Source organism: Cucurbita pepo, chromosome LG05 (genome assembly GCF_002806865.2).
Source record: "Cucurbita pepo subsp. pepo cultivar mu-cu-16 chromosome LG05, ASM280686v2, whole genome shotgun sequence".
Lineage (NCBI taxonomy): Eukaryota > Viridiplantae > Streptophyta > Magnoliopsida > Cucurbitales > Cucurbitaceae > Cucurbita > Cucurbita pepo.
This window is the reverse complement of record NC_036642.1, coordinates 8256613-8277511: the sequence shown is the minus strand read 5'-3', so window position 1 is coordinate 8277511 and position 20899 is coordinate 8256613. Positions and strand designations below refer to the sequence as shown.

Below are 20899 nucleotides of genomic sequence, written 5' to 3'. Positions count from 1 at the left end.
CTCATTTTTTTAATAGTTTTTGCTATCAGGGGCTCCACACTTGGTAAATATGTATGAATTGATATGAACATGATTTCCACTATCATTGGCCTATTTAATCATGTTACCAAAATTCTTTCTAATATCAGTTTATAACCAGCCAATTACTTACACTAGACTGGGATAATATATGTTGGTCGAGCCAATTACTTACACTAGACTAGGATAATAGTCTAATATATGTTGGTCGAGCCAATTACTTACACTAGACTAGGATAATATATGTTGGTATACTTTGAATTCAAATTTCAGTAGAACATTAATTTTCAAAATTAATTGACTAGACCAGATGCTTCTAAGATCCTGAAAATTAATTGACTAGACCAGATGCTTCTAAGATCCCAATAATTCTTGTTCAATGTTGTCTCCCTAGCCTTGTCTAAATCTATGCCCGCACCACAAAAATGTTCAAACAAAAATGTTCGATAAGAAGTCCCACTTGAACCAACCTTCTTAAATAAAACTCCTGTCAATCCACCCATAAAATAAGAACTATTATAATTTGACACCAATATTCATAATAAATACTTAAAAAATGCAAAATACTTTCTATTTAACATAAGCATTTTACCATACTTATATTGACAAGCACAAATATTTTAGCATATTGTTGAAATTTGGAAGAATTCAAATGTTTCAGAGAAGAACGAGTCCAAAACTTAAATTATCAAACTGAAATCCTTTATATATAAATGGACTCATCGACAATGGTCGGGATGATCGAACATTCAGACAATACTGAGAATAGAAAAGAACTAAGCTCTACATTATCCAGACCCATGTTGAAATCTTCACCTACACTTCATTATTTCATGTAATTTGTTATAAGTTCGTAACAATACCCTCATGGGACTTCTACCTGACCTCCAAAACTTCAATGAACAAATGATATATTTTAAATACCATTTAAATGTAATGAAAACTAACGCAGAGAAATACACAATTTCCCTCATCAATGAATCTAAAGTAACTACCAGACAGAAACCAATCAATTTTCTTCCATCTAAGAGTAGTATTAGCGTGTATAGTATCATATTATTATAAATACCTTCAATTTTGAACACTGCCTCCTTCTGAAGCAGCAAGTTTCCTTCTCTGTTGATGTTCTGCAACTTTATAATCTACCACCTCGCGATATAGGCTCGGATCGAGCACACATGTCTCGCTACCATAAACAGCAGCTTGTACACTTGCCATCAACTTTGCTATTTCTCTCCCAGAAAATCCTTCAGTTTTTGCAGCTGCTTCGTGTACAATATCATCAGTCAACCCTTTGATCTCGATCTTCTTTTGTTGTCCTTTAAAAATGTTTTGGAATAAACCAGATTTTCTCAATCCAGCATTTGCTATATATTTTTCCAGATAAAGCTTCAAGAGTTTGAAGCGTTCCTCTTCCCTGGGCAAGGGGAATTCTAGAACTTCATCAATACGATCTCCTACTGCTGAGTCGAGATCACCCGGGCGATTTGTAGCAAGAGCAAGAACAATATCCTTTGACTGGTCACCCGTGCGAAAAAGAAGAGCATTAAGTGCGCTTCTTTGAGCTTCACTCATATATGTTTTATTTCTCCTACAAATTTAGACAATACTCCACCATTAGTGATCGCAACTTTCTCACCTCAATCACAAAACTTGCAAAGGGAAAATTTTCCATAATACTGATTTCTGTGAAATTATAATATGACTGAATCTTAGCAAATTTCTAGAACATGAGAAACAATATTTATAGCCCAAGGGTGAAGCCTTACAGTTGATAAATTATGTTTCATTACAAACACGATTAACGAGAAAAGGAAAAGACCGAATAAAGTTGACAAGTTTGACTTACTCGCATAAAAATGCATCTGCTTCATCAATGAAAAGCAGTAAACCCTTCCGAGACTTCTTAGCCCAATCAAATAACTGGTGTATCTTGGTAACAGCTTGTGATCCCAAAGGAGCAACATCTCCTCCTGTCATCAATGCATAATCTAGTCCCTATGGGCAAAGAAAAAAATCAGTGACTGATAGATATTGCATAGTTATAAGAAAATAAAAAAGTAAAACTCTCATCACATCAGCAAAAAGTAATTGGTAAAACAATGGTCGCTAAATTTGGGTAACTAGCCTGAAAATCATCAATTTCACCAGCAGTAGTCAGAGTGTATGACAACCACAGTTCAAATTCAAGAATTCAATGGTTTTTACCACAACTAGGAAATTGAACATATTATTTTGAAATATATACTACCAAAAAACCATAAAATTCACTTCACAGGTTTTATTCAGCCCCCACAGTTATAAATTGAATTAAAAGAAAATTCATTTAGGAGTGGACAGGCTGCAACTCACCTGCAAGCCAGATCAAATCACTACCCTCTTAGGCGGAACAGCCTGGACAGTTAAAAATCCATGAATTCTTGTTATAGCCAAAATGATGGATACTCCTCTGGCTATCAATGAATTCCTAGAATCTTAGGAAGGATGGAAATGCTAAAAGGTTCTTCTCACATGAAGGTCCATTTTAAAAGACCAAAGGTTTTTTTCATTATAATATTACCATGATCTTGAAGTTTTTCAACGGCAGACAGAATGAACATTCCTGATAATGCTCAGAAATATTAACACTTGATATTGAATCTAGACTTCCAAACCTTTCAGCAATTTAGAAAGAGAAGATATGAAAGAAATCTTACAGATTTATGAGCAAGCTCTCTAGCAGCCATTGTCTTTCCTGTTCCAGGAGGGCCGTAGAAAAGCATATTCCGAAATGGAGCCTGATGAGACTTTGTATTTGCAGTTGCATTTGATAGTTGCTCTATCCTCTTTTGAAGTGAAGGGTGTAAAATTACATCTCCAAACCCGTTTCCTTTTTTTGAGGAAGGCCCCTTATCTGAACCACGTGACACAGTGCCCATGACACGCGATAACAGCCCCGACCAAGGGTATTTTCCTCGCGATGACTCTCTAATCAGTGATGGCTGTCCTAATATTCTATCCACATAACTCCAAATCACTTTCGCACCTTCTCTACAGAAAGGAAAAGCCATAAGCTCTGCAGTCAGCAAACGGGGATTGAAAATAAATTGATATAGGAGTTCAATGAAATTTATGAAATTTAAACGACCATTCAGATTGCAAATGGTATAGAACAAACCAGATTAAATTGATGCCCAAGTAGATTTTATGAACACAAAAACAAGAAGATAAAACGATAAAAGCTGTAACAAATAGGCTAAAATACGGTTCATGATGACTGCCTCACTAGTGCCAAACAGAAGGAAATAGCCTTGTTTACAAACTTGAGTAGCATAACTGATAGTGGATCGATTTGTCTCCTATCTCGAACATTTCACAATAACCAGAGAAAAAACAAACACACAGAATGAAAATTGAAACAATTATCCTTCCTAGAGCATAAAAGATACCTCATGAACAAAGGAAAGTTCATCTTCTACAAAATATTCCATGAAGTTACTCAATGACAAGTCACTTCTGAGACAACCATCCACTCATCTGCCGGGAAAATTATATATTTATTCTCGATGATTTTATTTTATTTCACCTATTCATGAATCAAAACTAAATAGTAATTTAATAAATTGACAGAATACCCAAAAGAAAAAGGCTAATGCTATATAAAGGCCAAGAATACAGTCCCGTTACAAGTATCCCCCTATTTAAAATCAAAAGAAAACTAGCCCTATAGTCATTGTGGTGGAAGCAAAGAGTAAGGCATCATAGTGAATATATACTCCGCACCTCCCTCTTCAGCAAAACCCTATCCTCAAAAATATTTCTGCTGTAGATGCCCCAAAGAGTAGCAAACATCTGAATCTGTCAAATAATCTTCCCTCCTATTAGGAAAGGATACAAAACAAAGCAAACCTCGAAAAGAAAAATCCATATTCCAGCTTACTTTGAAATCGAAAATCCAAATGTAAAAGAACTGCAGTCTCAAAATCATCATCCCAAAATGAGCAAAGATACCCTATAAATAAATGAAAACACAAATGCAGCCAATAAAGTAGAAAAAATTAAATAAACCGATAAGGATAAGTCAAGCAGAGCAAGCAGATTTCAACTCAACATTTTCATACAAATATAAAGAACCTGTTTCACAAAACCTTTTAGCTTTTGAGAAATACCTTGTCGTGTAAATCCCTGCGGCTAATGCAGTAACTCCACCAACAGCAACTACCAATTTATTTTGATCCGTCAAAATGGCTTTCAAACCTCCTGCAAATGTGAATAATATTAAAATTAGACCAATTCTCTTTAATACCGAACCATATAAATGCTAAGGATTAATATATAACTTAACTTGGCACAACTTACGAATATGGTACCATTCTTCTTAGGGAATTTTATAAAGTGACCAGACTATTTTAGAATAGATAACAAAATGAAAGATACATATACATCAGTCGGGCCCAACGTAAACATCCCAAGCCACTCTGCTGTAAATGTACAATGTTATTATACAGGATATTTTTAATATTAAATCATATTTCCAGAGCGTTCAACTGGTTAGGAACGCAAGCCATCCCTTTATGATGTAAAAAGACAATCATCTCTCTACTACTATCCAAAAAAGATTAAAAAAAAAAAAAAAAAGTGGGGCAAAGAAAACATCTGCCAACCTTTGTCCTCCCAAAAGTGTAATTAAATAACCCTGTGGCAGGTTATTCAAGATCTATTAGTCTAGTAAATAGATTAATTTGATACGGTTCTGTTTTCTACGTGGCCTCATGATTGAGTGTTTGAGATTGAACACTGATGATTCAAGAATCACTTTAAAGAATACGTGAAATGGATTGATTGGGAATAGTTAAGAGGTCACTAATTGATCTGAATATCATTGAAAGGAATGCATGTATGATTTTTAATTTATAAGAGGAAAAAAAATATCCGTCTGTTCAGAAATACATAAAAGAGAAATTTAAGGGGAAAGACTCCTCCATCACATACTTGATACATGCATTATCAATCTAAATTTAATACAGTTAAGTTAATACCTCCAATATGATCAAAAGTAGTATTAATAGCGGCAATCCATTTTTCCCTCTCTGCATTTGCACGATCAACTAACATTCGCCTATTTACCTCTTCAGCAAGCTTTGCCTCATGGGCCCTTCCTTCTGCTTCTGCCATAGCCCTCACTCTGATAGTCTCACGCTCTATCTCAGCCTTCTCCCTCTCTGTTTGTCGTCTTTGGGCTTGAATTTGTTCTTCTGTAGCTCGACGTGCTTGCTCTTGCCGAATTGATGACTCTTCTTGAAGTTTTACAAGCTCTTGATTCCTGGCTCTTTGATGCTCATTTTCTGCCTGTTAACATATCCATCAAAAAATAACGTGCATATTCAATGCATTTATGCTACCCAAAATTTATAAGTTAGCAAGCACCCACCTGCATCCTCTTCCGTGCCAATTCATCCTCGTACCGTGCCATTTGCGATTTAGTCTGTGCTTGATGCTGAGCTAACTTCTTCTGCTCATCGTATATAACCCTTTGTCTTTCCTACGATGCAAACAAGCGAAACAAATAATTCTTATGTCGAAAACATAGTTAACTAATTTAGTACACATGTATTTATATATTTTTTTAACAAATATATGAACATTTGTCAAGAATAGGTACATTTTTCTGGAGAAAACAAAGATGGAACTCAATGAACCCATAAAAAAGTGTTTTTTTTCCAATAACGTCAAACCAATCTATTTAACCTTCTCATCTGAAACTGAAAAAAAAAAAATATATTGCTATCCTGATACAAACCTAGAAATTGAAGGATATATAATTGAGAACCTGTTTCAAGACTCACGACATTTCAAATATGCAAAGTTCCAATAATAAATATAAAGTCGAATTTCAATATGAATATAAAGTTGTTTTTCCTTCTATAGAAATTCCAGATTCCAACCTTCACAAAAATATCCATTAATGAAGAATACAAAGTAAATTCAACATGTTCATAGGATACAGAGATGGTATTATTAGAGTAGTTAACTGTAAGGGCTTAGTTAAACACACCGTTTCAGCTTGAGCTTGCATTGCTTTGAACTCAGAAGCCTTCGCCTGCAACTCTACTTGTCTCGTATCTTCTCGCTTCTTCATAAATTCAAAAGCCTACCACAACATGAGGTCAGCATAGAGCAAAACATAAGATTTGAAGGTAAACGAAACTTAACATCATTTCCATATTGATTTATTCACATTATGATTGAACTACACTTACATCCAAACAGAAAAGGTTTCAAATCATACGAGCAATAAAAATGATATTATAATTGGAAACAAAAGAAAAAGGAAAAAAAAAAAAACTGGAGAACTGAAAATTTAAGCAATATAGTACAAGCGACTATAAAAAAAAATAACATCTAAAAGTCCTCAGAAGCAATTAAAAACCGAAGCAAAACAAAACAGTAATAATCTAACTGAAACCTTCTTGGCATGCGAAGAGCTAGTGATCTCTTTGAGAGCTTCAGCACCACGTTCCAGCGCCTCCGGATCAAACCCGGACGACGACGTCCTCGGATTATCATTTCGAACCTTGGGAGCAGACGGCTCAGTATTAGCGTTCGACGAGGCAGATTGCGCAGCAGGAGAAGCGGAAACGGGGGAGAAATTGAAGGGGCCATCGGCATAAGCAGAGTGATTTTGAGATAAAGATGCAGAGGCAGCAATGGCGGAAATCAAACTCATTGCATATGTGGTGTTCGCCATTTTCCTGCAAAATCCTCGGGAAATCAAACCCCAAAGGTGAAACCTAGAGCTGGGCTCGAGGTTCGTTTTGGTGACTGACGAGAGCTTAGGAATTATAGGGTTTAAGAGAGGTTTTACGAAGAAGGCTTTAGCTTTACTCTCTCTTTCTCAGCGTTTAAGACACAACTTGTTCCGACTTGGGGCCCAAGTAACGTGGCTTCCATTTTCCGTCCTAATTTTAAAATGTGTTTAATAATTTATTTTTTTTTTTTTTAATAAATTTTTTAAAATGTATACTGAAATTAAATAAAATAAAAAATTTAAGGATTTATTAGACCGACCTATAAATTAAAATTTTAAAATTTAAAACTTAAATTTAGTTTATAATGTTTTTTTAATTTTGTATTTAATAAATTCATAAATTTAAATTTGTTAAATAAGAATTAAAAAACAAAATAAAAAGTTAATAAGATATAGGGGAAGATGGCTAACAAATTTAATTTTGAATAACAAATTCATATAAGACTATAAAAAATAATAATAATAATAAGCAAGTCTTGTCCTCAGTCTCGTGGAACAAGCACGAGGAACACAGTTCCTCGTTTGTAAATAATTTAAAGCAACACCTATTTATATTGTTTTCATTTTGGAGTTTAAGTTTTGTCGATTAATCGGTAGAAAAAAAAATTTACCATATATTTTTTTATTTTTGTTTTTACTTATATTTATTTTGTGTCTTGTCTTTTTGTCACGATTCGAGGTTTGAAATCTTAAAAGTCTAGTCGTGACAACTAAATTGTTATTTTTACAAATGTTTAAGGATCAAAAATGTTTTCGAACCTTTTCTTTTAAGTTCAACTACATGATAATGAAAAGATAATCTATATGTACTTATCTAAATTAGTCTAAATTAGTTGAGTTATGTTCAAATTGACTTTAGATAGTGATTATTAAATTATATTAGTAAGTATTGTGGGCTGGGCTTATTTGGGCCGAAATGTGGAACCGTTGTTTGAGTTTTGGCTCTATCCACACATATGGCTCTATTCAAGCTGCTTCATCGTGTCTTTTGTCATTCTTGATAATAGGTATGGTTGGAGGGTCAGCACCATTGATCCTTGTCATAGTGAGAAGTTATAACCAAGAAAGCATGTCGTTGTCGTAGCTAGGGTTACACACATGAATGAAAGAAACGGTTCAATGCTGGTGCATGGCTAGTTAGTGTTTCAGGTCTAGTTTAATTGGTTCTTGAACGGTTCAATCATAGTGTTTTAATGAGATGGGTGGTAAAGGATTAAAATTACAAATTAAATTTAGTTATATAATATTGAAAATTACTAATAATTGTTTCTCATAAGATAAGGAATCAATACAAGGGGAATAAGATTTGGATTACCTTGTTGATCGAATATCTCAAGGCAAGAACACTTGATTGAGATTCGAATCACTCAACAAGCAAGATCGATCATGTCTAGCTTGAATGACTCTTGTTGATCAAATATCTCAAACACTTGTTTGAGATTCGAATCACTCCACAAGCAAGATCGATCATGTCTAGCTTGAATGACTCTTGTTGATCAAATATCTCAAACACTTGTTTGAGATTCGAATCACTCCACAAGCAAGATTGATCATGTTGAGTTTGAATGATTTTACATGCAATCTAAACTACATAGAATTGCAAAGAAACTTAGCCATTGGCGAAAGAAAAGCACAAATGCTTCTTTTACTATATTTTCCAAGTCTGCTTATAAATACAACATACATGGCTTTATATAGCCTTAAAATGAAACTATTAAAGACATTCGAAGAGTTGTAAAATTCCTACCTAATGGCCATAATTAACCATGATGTAATTGTAACCTAAATTTAATAAAAAATCTTCAAAATACAATAACTATAAATTGTAACCCCAAAATTTATAACAATCAAACTTCATTCTCCTTCAATGTGGCATGAATTGAAACAACTTTTGATAATTTTGACAACTTTTTCTTCACATTTTCATTGAAGTATATTGTATGATTGATATCTTTTGGTTCATATCAGTTTCCTTCGAGAATGCTTTATAAATAATATATATATATATATNGATATATATATATATATATATATATATATATATATATTTATTTATTTATGAGACGTCAATTCTTTTTTGGAAAAAAAAGAATACTTTTTAGTCATTTAAAAAATATTTTTGGCTGGTTGGAAAATCAGGTCAAAATTCACCTTGTCTTTTTATATTATACTTTTGGAATTTTATTTTTATATAATTTAAATGTATAAATTTTCATGCGAGATAGGGACTGGTGCATGTGAATAGTTAATGGTCTATTCATTTAATTTATTTAGCTTTTTTTTTTTTAATGAAAATTTGTCTTTAGTCCCCTTTTTCCCTATTTATTTTCGTCCAAAATTTAATAAAGTAATTTTTATTTTTAAATATAATTTTAATCCTAAAATATTTTAATAAATCTAATACTATTTCATAAACCATACTGATTTTTGTAGTTTTGACAATGTAAAATTGGGGTCGAGATTGCCCGTCCCCGTCCCAATCCCGCCCCAATTTCCCATCCTACTCCACTAAATAAATATTTTTGGCTATTTTGTTTTTTTAGAAATGCACAATCAAGGCCCTAAGCTTATTAGGATACAGAGACATCTAGGTACCGTTCCACATACTCGCCTCATTTCCTAAAGTCGCTCTAGACCTCCCGATGAGTAGTGTAACATGATCTAAGATTTTTTCTACTAAGGTAGAATGTCGTACCCACATTTCCTTGCATGATTTCATGAGACTATGTTACAGGGGACGCATGAAACCCTAGACATAGGTATATAGATTGTACTGCAAAGAACGCATGAAGATGGACTCATATATCATAAGTCAAATTGTGCCTCAGGAAAGCATTAAACCCCAAACATAGGACTATATTGCAGGGAGATGCATGAAACTTTAGACATAGTATCATGATTAGGTCATATAACTCACGAATCATATGACCCAGTAGGTCTTCCAGAGGAGTGTTCTAGGATCCGAACTAGTGCTGTGTAGGGTGAAAGTGAACTAGTACTGTGTATGGTTGGATTTAGATTGTGATACATTAGCATAAGTCATGAATATGATTCAGAGTCCGTAAGTATTTTATATTCGTCTAGTTTTTCATGTTTTTCAGGTGATAACTAGATGGTAGTTGGTATGTATTGCCTTAAAATTTATAATACTTGATTGATATATTGGTTCATATCATTGAGTCTCGGGATTTAAAAATGAAAAATCGTACCGCCTATTTTTACTTCCTCGAGTCTATCTACGTTATGATCCGTGTTTCAAGTAGCTCGAAAATCAAGTCATGACAATCTGAGTTATGAACATTGTCATCTAGTCTTGGATTGCAATTATCTTGATAGTGGAGTTGTGACTTCAAGTCGGTGTCTTCTAAGGCTTTCGAGCCTTTGTATTCACGATGTTCAATGTGGCAATTGCATTAGTGTAATGACGATCTCTTTCGCTTTCCCTACCATCTTCAGAATCGTGTTCTCGTACCATGTTGTATATATTGATGTGTGAATCAAGTCAACTAGGCCTAAGGTGTTTGCATACACTATTTCGAGGCCTAAAGTGTCGTTGATCATTTGCACAAGTTGAATATTTAGCATCGATGTGGCGTTGTGTTTAATGTCCTTTAGTGCTTAAGTCAATGACGTGTTCGAAGTAGAATATAGCGAGTTTAAGATATACTTTATACCTTTTTTTGGTAAAGCATATTCTTATATTTATATTGTTTAGCTGCTCTAATCATAGTGTCAAAGCTACACATAATGTCTTTATTCTTTCGGTAGTCGACTATACCGACCCTATTTTTGCCTTTAAAAAATAAGACCGTCACTATTAGAGATAAGAAATGCAACTACATACAACATGATTTATGGTAGGACCTACTTTTCATGACCGCTTCTTGGGCTCTACTTTATTTTTCAAGTAAAGTTGGATGCATAATACTTTTCTACGCATGATTCACGCATGGGTGCATGAACCTACTAGGTAGATCATTAGCGTACTCACTTTCGCTAATAATGTGGTGTATGTGTTCGCCCGTGACATAGTGGAGAAGTAATTCATGCTCATGTGACATACAATATGCACGAGGTCCTGCATTAAATATCATGATTCAATAAAGTGATGCACATAATACTTTCATGTTTATTGTGCATATTTCATTCATGCTTAATCATGGAATCTTACGGGGCATAAACACGATCATATTAACTTAACAAATAATATCTAAGATAATCGAAAAAAAAACATATATTGGGGTCCAATAAATAGGTACTCATTCAAAGAAATTATTTACAAAAATACCCCTGGAATCTCAAATATTGTCGGTCGACCGTCCTTTGTGAGTAAAAAGAGAAGGCATGGCGCATGGTAACAGCTACATGGCATGGTTGCTAAATTCAAGAAATATGTGGTCCAATTGCGTACGGAATTCGGGGGCCCAATAATCTCTAACCCTAAACCACAATCAAACACCCGAGTAAAGGAATGATACATGAATAAACCGAGATAACATCAGAGTGAGAGCAATTCTCAATATAGAATGACTAACAAACGCTTAAAAGAATCGAAAGTCACTACTTCTCAGTAGCTAAATCATAAAATTTTCATATTTAAGCGTTATTTGCTTTGAACAATTTTATATCGAGTGACCTCTTGGAAATTTCTCTACAATGCATGTGAGTAAAGACAAAATATGTTAGAAGAACTCGTGTTGGTTTGTATGGATAGTTTTGGCTCTTAAAAACGAGGAATAAATAACAAATACAAAAAGAATTTTCTTTTGAACTGCACAGATATTTATAAAAATTTTAAATATATTTAAAATTTAAAAAAAAAATTGAATATTGAAAAGTGAAAGGTAAAAGGGGTTTTTTTAAAATAAGTATAAAATTGAGGGGGTTTTCAATAAATTAACGAAAATAATTATCCATAAAGTGAAAAGTTCGAGGGGGGGGGGCCAGATTCGAATGTCACCTGCATTCCGGCAAGAAGGCGGGCCGTAGGAAAGAACCGGCAATAGCAGGTAGCTGGTAGCAGGTAGCAGGTAACAAGTAACAGGTAACCGGTTGGGCCTAAAAAGAGGGCCCGGTGTATGGACCAGCCCATCACGTGTTGTTGCTGTCAGCTATAGAGGTAGCAGTGGGTGGGTGAGGGGACAAATTAATTATTAAAACATAACCCTCCCACCCAATTTCAAACCACTTTTTATATTTATTTATTTATTTATTTCACAAATATCCTCACCACATCTACAAAAGGTTTAAAGAATTAGGGTTTCTCGAACAAGTCAAAGTCACCGTAAAATATCGATATGGGTGGTTCCGCTTTGATTCGCTCGGAATGAATTACACCGAGCATCTGACTTTTAAGACTAAGTTGATTTGGTCTCTGTACTTCAAAATGCTTATAGTAGACTTTTTAAATTTTTTTAAATTTTATATCGAACACATCTGTGTTGTTACACAACATATAGATTTCGCTTCAGTTTAGAAGTTTGACGACATAATCTCGTCATTTCAAGGCTTTGTCTCGACGGTTTTTTTTTTTTTTTACCAAAGTTCGTCTAAACTTGGACCTGTTGAATGTTCAGGGGTTATAAACTCAAAGTTTATCCTTTCTAGACTTCGTCTCAATGTTTGTGCTAGAGTTCGTCGAAACCCGGACTTGTTAGAACTTCAGTGGTTATGGGAGTTGAAAGTTTGTCTTTTCTAGAGTTTGTCTTGATGTTCGGACGAACTTCGATCGAATCGTCACGACGAACTCTTCAAAGGACGAACTTCAAGTTTCTAAGTCTCGATAGCTCTTACGGATCGAAGTATGGACGAACTTTGGACTGAACGTCAAGACAGGGTGTAGTTACTCAACCAATGTTAGCTTTTCAAATAATCAACTGGCGTGTAGTTCAAAACAAGAAAACAGTAAAAAATCGTTATTTTGAAGAATCTCCTGCATTTATTGTGATTTAACTTTTACTTTAAAATCATGTTTTGAAATGGTTTTTCACTTTATTTCGAAAGGACAGACATTTATTATTAAGATCGCTTTTGAATAGTGAAACTGAATGACGAATACTTAAAATTGGAAGAGAAAATCTCGTGAGACCTAAATGAAATCATCGGTCTTCCTATTTTAGCTAGAAAAGGGACGACGTAGGAAGTTACTGCACACACCAACCAAGGATAAAAATTTAAGACGTTTGTGTATTTTAAACCACTTGTAGCCCTAACGTTTTTCTGTTTCATCTATGTGGGGCAATCTCAAAACAACTACATTCCTATAGCAAATGAAAAAATAAAAATAAAAATCTTATTTTTAATCTTTACCTATTTACGAGCATGAGTTAATTGTTACAGACACCTCGAGTCGCCCATGACACACGAAGACATGAAAAAAAACTAGCTAAAAAAATCATGTTTAGTAGGACCGTCAGCTTAGTGGTAGAGTACCCCTGATAATTATACCGTGGATTGTAACGACTCAGGTCCACCGCTAGCAGATATTTCTTCTTTGGGTTTTCCCTTTCGGGCTTCCCCTCTTGAATTGTAACGACCCAGGTCCACCGCTAGCAGATATTCTTGCTTTTTGGGCTTTCCCTTTCGGGCTTCTCCCCATGGTTTGTAACGACTCAGGTTCACCGCTAGTAGATATTGTCCTCTTTGGGCTTCCCCTCAAGGCTTTAAAACGCGTCTTTTAGAGGAAGGCTCCCTCGCCCCTGTAAAGGGTGTTTTATTCTCCTCCCCAACCAATGTGGGACATCACAATCCACCCCCCTTCGGCCCCAGCGTTCTCGCAGGCACTCGCTTCCACTCAAGGGTTTAAAACGCGTCTGCTAGGAGAAGGCTTCCACGCCCTTATAAGAAGTGTTTTGTTCTCCTCCCCAACCAATGTGAGACATCACATGGATAGTACAATNTGAAAAAAAAAAAAAAAAAACATGAAGTAAGGTCGGGAGCAAAGTTCGATCTTTTCGTGGCTGTCTACCCTAACGATCGACATTCTACCTCGGGTTATTGATCGTGGTAGAAATCTCATTTCCATTTTTTTTTAAATTCTTTCATATCAATCCAAGCATTTCTATCGAAAAACAAATGGGTTATACAATTTTATACTAGATCCACAAATTATTGGGCTCGAAAGATGGTTATCGGTTCAAAGACGCAAAATGCCCCTGCACAAGGACGATATACTTCTATCGTCACTTTCCCGAAACTTAACAATGGGTACTAACACGCTGTTTTCTACTATTATTTTTTCATAAAAATTTCAAATTAGGTTAAAGTGTCGTAAATCTAAATATTTTCATCTACGGTTCAAAATGGTAGAAATTGAAGGGTCGAATCGAGAAAGATGGGTTTAGATTTGAAGAAGATACTTTGAGTTTAATAGAGCCATTGGAAAGCTATCACTTAGAGAATAAATGTCTCTCTTTCTCCACTTTTATGTTTTTTTTCCTTCTCTTTTCCTTAGATGGGAAAGGACAAATGAAGAACACTATGAAACAATTTCTTTAAATGTTCTTCAAGCTTGTTCTAGCTTTGGGAAACTTTTTTTTTTTTTAAGAAAAAGAAACACGAGCGAGATCTAGCAGCTACTAACACGTGAATTTGTTATAAATTTTGTTGGGTTTGCGAGATTTTATTAGGTTTATCGTTATAAGAAACGGTGTCAATTAGTGATAGATGAACGATAAAAAACAAATGGAAATAGTTATCAAACTGTAGCAAAAAATTAAGAAGTCAATAACAATTTTCTTCTCTACTAAGAATCTTAGTTCGTTAGTCCACTTACTTAAGTCAGCTTCTACGAAGCCACTCATGACTTTACTTTGAAGGTGTTGGGACTAGTTACCTCAAAGGGTATCGAGAAGTTACCTCAAAGCACCGATATGTTCGCGTTTGGCACAAAAAACATACATGATTAGCTAATGTGATTGTATAAGAAAATACGATGTAACGGGTTGATTGATCTTTAAGTGCAAGAATCTACGAGAAAGATGATTGGATGGGTAAATGAAATAAGTTAAGCACATGACGCATAGACTTCTTTTGTCGAAGGTTTTCGAGCCCAAAATAAGAAATAGATCATAAAATGCTCAAACAGAAGAAAGAAGATACGTCAAGGTACAATGAATTTTATCGATCGATGTTAAAATCTATCATCATTCGCTAACTAANTTTAATCTTAGTATCATACCATATCCACTAAAGATTGTCCTAAGATTAAAATATGCAAGAAAAAAAAAAAAAATTAAGATAAAGTGAGTGTTCTAGGAATAAGTGTCGTGGGTGGAAAAGAATCTACTTTTTGGCAATAAAAGGCGAGTAGCGTACCTAGACCAAATCGTAGAGAGCATCTATGTTACAAACAATGACATGATGAATAGAGTTCTTAGGGAGACATGCTACCATGTAGGGAATTAAAGGGTTTTCCAAGTTGGACATGATTCAACGATAATGATTGTTTAACTGAATTATTTTGAACTGACATGAGCTACGACAAAATGCATGTCGTTGAGTTGACATTGACAACCGTTCAATTTAGAATACGAGTACAGAAACGTGCTAAGTGGACTATTTTTTTTTTTGTCCATATAGTCTATAAGTGAAAGTCAACTCTCGAGACTACATTCGTAGGTAGGTATTGATGTTGCATCGTACAAACATGTTCTAATTTGAATCGATCTTATCTGAATAAAAAAAACAGTGAGGGTGGGGGCTGAGGAATTGAATTCAGCCATTAAAAAAGAGTAGCACAGCCATGATTGGGAACAATGATGGGTATGAGATTAATTAGAAAGCTCCGTTTGATTAATTAACAAAACACCCATTGTAATAAAGATCAGGAAAAGCAAAAAAGGCGTAATCTTTTAAAGCCCCAAAATTCCCAAATTCCCAAATTCCCAAAATTAAAAATGAGACCAAAATTGGGGTTCTTCGGTTCCTCCACAGATACAGATACTGCCCCCTCTTTACCCACACAGACCTTCGGACACTAAAAACACACACTACAGAGAGTGACAGTGAGAGCAATCCAGATGGTGGAGACAGAGGCTGATATATGTCCCATGATTTTCTTCTCTGTCTTAGACTATGTTTGAGGTTTTCTTGGTGGTTTTTTAGGCAAAGGGGTTCTTCTTCTGGGTTTTGAAGGAGGATTAGTTGCAGAGAAGTGGTGGTGGGTCGGCGGCGGCGGCGGCGGCGGCGGAGGAGGAGGAGCAGACGGGTTATTATGAATAGCAGTGGGTGTGGCGGTGAGGATGGGAGTAGGACAGTAGTTGTAGGGGGAACAGCAGCAGCAGCAGCAGGCAGTGGCATGATGGGGATGAATAATAGGTCACCTTTCACAGTGTTACAGTGGCAGGAGCTGGAGCATCAGGCTCTGATCTTCAAATATATGATGGCAGGTCTGCCTGTGCCACCTGACCTTGTACTCCCTATTCAGAAGAGCTTCGAGTCCATTTCTCATAGGTTCTTCCATCATCCCACCAGTAATCTTTCCTTAACCCTCTCTTTCTTTCTCTGATTCTTGTCAGTTTGATTGGTTTTCTGTTTGTGTTTTATTGGATTTTCGGGATCTTGTTCTTCACCTTCACTAATGGGTCTGTTTGGATGCCTGAATGGTTCCTTTTTGAGGTTCCCCTTGCTTCAAACACTTCAATATCTTGTGTTTCCCCACCCCTTTTGTTCATTTTTGATATTGATGTGTATCTTAAAAGCTTTGAATCTGTGAGTTTTGGTAAGAAATGATGCCATTTTGAGATGAATGAATATGGGGTTCGTTGTTTTGTTCTTCTCTTAGAGATAAACATTAGCCATAGAACCCTTCATTAGCTTCATTATGGTATCTAATAGCATAATCAAGCCCCAAATCCTTAGTTTAGAATCAATATCTTTGTTCTTTAGCAGCTTCATTTTGGGTAGAGAAATCCAAGAACATGTTGATATGGTAGATTTGTGAGGTTTGATGGGCAATTTGTGCAGTGGCTTATTGTTCATTCTACGGGAAGAAGGTGGACCCCGAGCCTGGAAGATGCAGGAGGACTGATGGCAAGAAATGGAGGTGTTCCAAAGATGCATACCCAGACTCCAAGTATTGTGAGCGCCATATGCACCGTGGCCGCAACCGTTCAAGAAAGCCTGTGGAATCTCAAACAATGACACAATCTTCGTCCACCGTGACATCTCATACCGCTATCGGAAGCAGCAGCAGCAGCAGCAGCGGAGCTGGAAGCTTCCATGGCCTTCCACTGAATGCCTTAAGCAATTCTCAGGGTACTCCCACTGGGACCAGCCAGCCTCATTATCCCTTGGACTCCATTCCCTATGGTATCCCAAGCAAAGATTATAGGTATCTACTAAACTTATGAACATTCATATCCATTTCCCATGATGAGTAAAGTATTCCTTAAGAAGAAAGTGTATATATTCATAGATTTGATCTTATTTTCAAATGGGTGTTAAATTTTTGTGTTTCCATTGGGCATTTCATGCATTTATTTGGTAGAAAAGAAAAAAAGGTTCAAATGTAGCTGTGCCTTGAAGCAAGCACATAATGTTTGCACTCATGGGGACCATATTGAAGTTATGTGGTGGTGGGAGCCCAAACTGTGCTCCTCTCTGCCATATGTTTTAACCCTTTTCAATTCTTTTCGATCCAACTCTTTGAGCGCTTTTCCAANCCCCCCCCCCCCCCCCCCCCCCCGGGTATGTTTGACATATATCGGAGTGGAAGATGGAATCGGGGCGGTTGGCTGCGGAGCCTGGCCCTATCCATTTCTTGTATCCATAAAATTTTCGTAGTTACCGTTCTAAGCCTATCGGTTACACCTTAGCCTTAGCTCTATGTTAAAAGATATGAAGACAGCAGAAAAAATGTCAGTGTTGCTTCAATTCTAGTGGTCTGTAAAGTGAAATTTGTGTCTTTTTTTTCTCTCTTTGGCTTTTTTTTGAGTCCCTCAAAATTACATTGTGTCTGATGTAGACTTTGGTAATGTTTCATATTTTGCTGACATTATGCAATCAATATTTGCTGAAGAGTTATATCCTTTTCCCTCGCTCTATTCCGATGGTTGTTCACGTTAACTTTTGTTAACTTTAGCTCATAAATTTTTGCCTTGTCGGTTTATCATTGTCCTTTTTCTTTTCTTCATGGTCGTTACATTGGGTCCTCATCTCTGTGAGATGGATGCTATGAGTATTCCACATTGGTTGGGGAGGAGAACGAAACACCCTTTATAAGGGTGTGGAAACCTTTCCCTAGCAGACGCGTTTTAAAACCTTGAGGGAAGGTCGAAAGGGAAAGCCCAAAGAGGACAATATCTGCTAGCGGTGGGCTTGGGCTGTTACAGTTGGTATCAGAGCTAGACACCGGACTATGTGCCAGTGAGGAGGTAGACACAAGGCGATATGTCAGTAAGGACGTTGGACCTTAAAGGGGGGTGGATTTGGTTGGGGTCCCACATTGATTGGAGAAAGGAACAATTGTCAGCGAAGACATTGGACCCCGAAGGGGGTGGATTGTGAGAATCCCATATTGGTTGGGGAGGAGAACGAAACACCCTTTATAAGGGTGTGGAAACCTTTCCCTAACAGACGCGTTTTAAAACCTTGAGGGAAAGCCCGAAAGGGAAAGCCCAAAGAGGACAATATCCGCTATGGGCTTGTGCCGTTACAGATGCAGAGTTCGGTTTTGTTGCTCATAGGGAACAACTCTGACAATCATTATGTGTTCTTTTCAACTCTTGCTATTTAGTTCTAATTGTTCGTATCTAATCGTTTCTACTTTAGAGAAAGCGGTTTGTGTGTGAGCTGATTGATCTTATGGTGCTTTATGGCCAAACCGTGCTTCGCTCTCAGTTTCTCTCATCTTTTTATCAGTTTTTAGGTTCATACCTTCGGGTTTGGACCGGTATTATGTGGTTTGCTCTCTTCAAGCATCATGGTTCGACATTTTAACTTAATATATTGGATTTCGCTTCTTGCTTATTGATTGTTTATGCCCGTAAACTGAACCAGGTAGAAGTAGTTTTCATAAGCTTAATTTTCGAAAAACAAAAGTATTACGGAATAAAGGCGAAAGTTTGTAGTGTTCGACTTTTGTGTACAATCTCTTTAAGTCTTAAAAGAAGGCAATTGGGATACATTTTACTTTTCCCTCTTTACCACTTGGTTGTAGTGGAGCTATGTAAGGAAAAAGTGGCATGTTTCTGAACTATTATGATTTTTTCTTTCATATTATTTTGGACTTCTGATCATCATTGATTCATTTATAACTTTGTTGGTTTCCTTTCGAGCTAATTTCTTTTCGGGGTCAATTTCGAGTTCTGATGTACCCTTTGACTAGTCGACTCGGTCTTTATCTTGGTCACAACTCGTGATAGCCTTACTTTACTAGTTTCTTAGAAACCGTGAAGAATGAGCCTAAAGGACGTCTTGTAGGGAACAAGGAGAAAAGAACCGAACATATCCATCTCACTCGGAAAATCTAACTGGTTAGAGCTCAGATTAGCTGATGCATCATCCTTCCCTGAACCATTGTAGCTAATAGTAGTTTGGTACACGATGACGATATTGGAGCTTGCTGGAGCCTATAGGATGTAGACAATAGAATCCTTAAATGTCAAATAAAGAAGTTGGGACTCTCAAAAGTGTAGTCAAAAGTGTCGAACAAAGGGTGTACTTTGTTCGAGGGCTTTAGAGAAGGAGTCGAGCCTTGATTAAGGGGAGGCTTTTCGAGGGCTTCATAGACCTCTGGGGAGGCTCTATGGTGTACTTTGTTCGATGAGAGGATTGTTGGGATAGGAGTCCCACATCGGCTAATAAGGAATACATCTCCATTGGTATGAGGTCTTTCGGGGAAACGTAAAGCAAAGGCATGAGAGGTTATGCTCAAAGCGGACAATATTATACCATTGTGGAGGTTCGTGATTCCTAACAGAGCCTACTTCGATGCCCTGTTGTGCCGATCATTATAGTATACCTTTTTTTCCGAATCAATGGAATGAAGTTAAGAAGTTAGATGCAAATTCTCTTCACTTATGTATGTATTTGTTGAATTACAGGTATATTCAAGGGCTTAGACCTGAGGCTGGAGTGCATAGTTTCTTTTCTGAGGCATCAGGAAGCAGCAGAGCTGTTCAAATGGATGCACCAATGGACAACAACACATGGCCAATGATGCCATCTAGATCCCTCTCTTTCCCGGCATCAAAATCGACCGAAAACTCGATCTTCCAAAGCGGGTATCCGCAGCATTCGTTCTTCGGTGGCGAATTCGCATCCGGGGATACTCTGAAGCAAGAGGGCCAATCTCTTCAGCCATTCTTTGACGAGTGGCCAAAAACCAGGGAGTCATGGACGGGACTCGACGATGAAAGATCGAATCAAACTTCCTACTCCACAACACAGCTCTCGATATCAATTCCAATGGCTTCATCCGACTTGTCAACCACAAGTTCGAAATCTCCTCACGGTTAGTACCACTATTGACACGCACGCTTGTTCGGTTTCGGTTTCTTCTTTGCATATTCTTAGTTCATCCTCGAATATTATTCTCCACAGATAATTGAAAGCAAGCAGCATGATGCTTTGAGAAATTTTCAAGTTTTATCTCTCAACTTTGATGATGCCTGAATTTCGTAAGCTAGTCGTTCGTGTTCGGTATATCTGAGCGAGCGTGTCGTTGGAGAATTCTGTTGTATTCTTGCCTTGTTTTTCCCCTTTGCTGCTCTGTTTCTATGGGAATCAAAAACTTGGTTGTTATTATGTGTAAACAATTTAGAAGCTGAATGTTTGTATTAGGCTTGGAATAATACAAAACTGGATGAAAATTGTTTGTTAGTACCTCCACCGTTGCATGCCTAGGAGGGCGGTGCATTTTGGGATGCGGAGGAGCTATTATCGCCCAACTCCATAACCTAACGTGGCAATGGGCTCGAACCACAGGGAACTGTAGCATGGGGGGACGTCTAATCCTTTTGCCGCTGCAAGGCTGGCTAATCGTACGCAGCAGGCTCGAAGACCCCCGAGTTCAAATGCTATGAAAAAAATGAGTATCGTGTTTTACATTTCGTTAGCTAGATGTCAATGATTGATCCAGAATAAAGTTAA

General features: G+C 36.6%; 2 protein-coding genes across 3 annotated transcripts; one reads left to right on the top strand and one right to left on the bottom strand.

The window, feature by feature from the left end:
• Positions 1-486: 486 nt before the first annotated feature.
• Positions 487-6856, bottom strand: LOC111796262 (ATPase family AAA domain-containing protein 3-like). Of its 2 annotated transcripts, XM_023679025.1 has the most exons (9): positions 6464-6856; positions 6053-6148; positions 5429-5539; positions 5037-5346; positions 4167-4257; positions 2715-3048; positions 1868-2016; positions 1088-1609; positions 487-505 (listed from the first exon to the last, which is right to left on the bottom strand). In XM_023679025.1, the coding sequence occupies exons 1-8, from the start codon at positions 6743-6745 to the stop codon at positions 1090-1092; spliced, it is 1893 nt and encodes a 630-aa protein (XP_023534793.1). In that variant the 5' UTR covers positions 6746-6856; the 3' UTR covers positions 487-505; positions 1088-1089. The 2 variants fall into 2 exon arrangements, with proteins under 2 accessions (XP_023534793.1, XP_023534792.1); XM_023679024.1 differs by lacking the exon at positions 487-505 and having other exon boundaries at positions 820-1609.
• An 8859-nt stretch (positions 6857-15715) lies between these two features.
• On the top strand, positions 15716-20632 carry LOC111794856 (growth-regulating factor 4-like). The gene is made up of 4 exons (XM_023677020.1): positions 15716-16278; positions 16772-17138; positions 19852-20261; positions 20351-20632. Exons 1-4 carry the CDS (start codon positions 16020-16022, stop codon positions 20356-20358), a joined length of 1044 nt encoding a protein of 347 aa, XP_023532788.1. The 5' UTR covers positions 15716-16019; the 3' UTR covers positions 20359-20632.
• Positions 20633-20899: the final 267 nt, after the last annotated feature.

Coding starts and splice junctions, on each gene's coding strand:
- LOC111796262 (XM_023679025.1), bottom strand. CDS start 6,745: ATGGCGAACACCACATATGCAATGAGTTTGATTTCCGCCATTGCTGCC. Junction 6,149..6,463: donor GCTCTTCGCATGCCAAGAAG/GTTTCAGTTAGA, acceptor ATGTTGTGGTAG/GCTTTTGAATTTATGAAGAA. Junction 5,347..5,428: donor TGGCACGGAAGAGGATGCAG/GTGGGTGCTTGC, acceptor ATATGTTAACAG/GCAGAAAATGAGCATCAAAG.
- LOC111794856 (XM_023677020.1), top strand. CDS start 16,020: ATGAATAGCAGTGGGTGTGGCGGTGAGGATGGGAGTAGGACAGTAGTT. Junction 16,279..16,771: donor GTTCTTCCATCATCCCACCA/GTAATCTTTCCT, acceptor CAATTTGTGCAG/TGGCTTATTGTTCATTCTAC. Junction 17,139..19,851: donor ATCCCAAGCAAAGATTATAG/GTATCTACTAAA, acceptor GTTGAATTACAG/GTATATTCAAGGGCTTAGAC.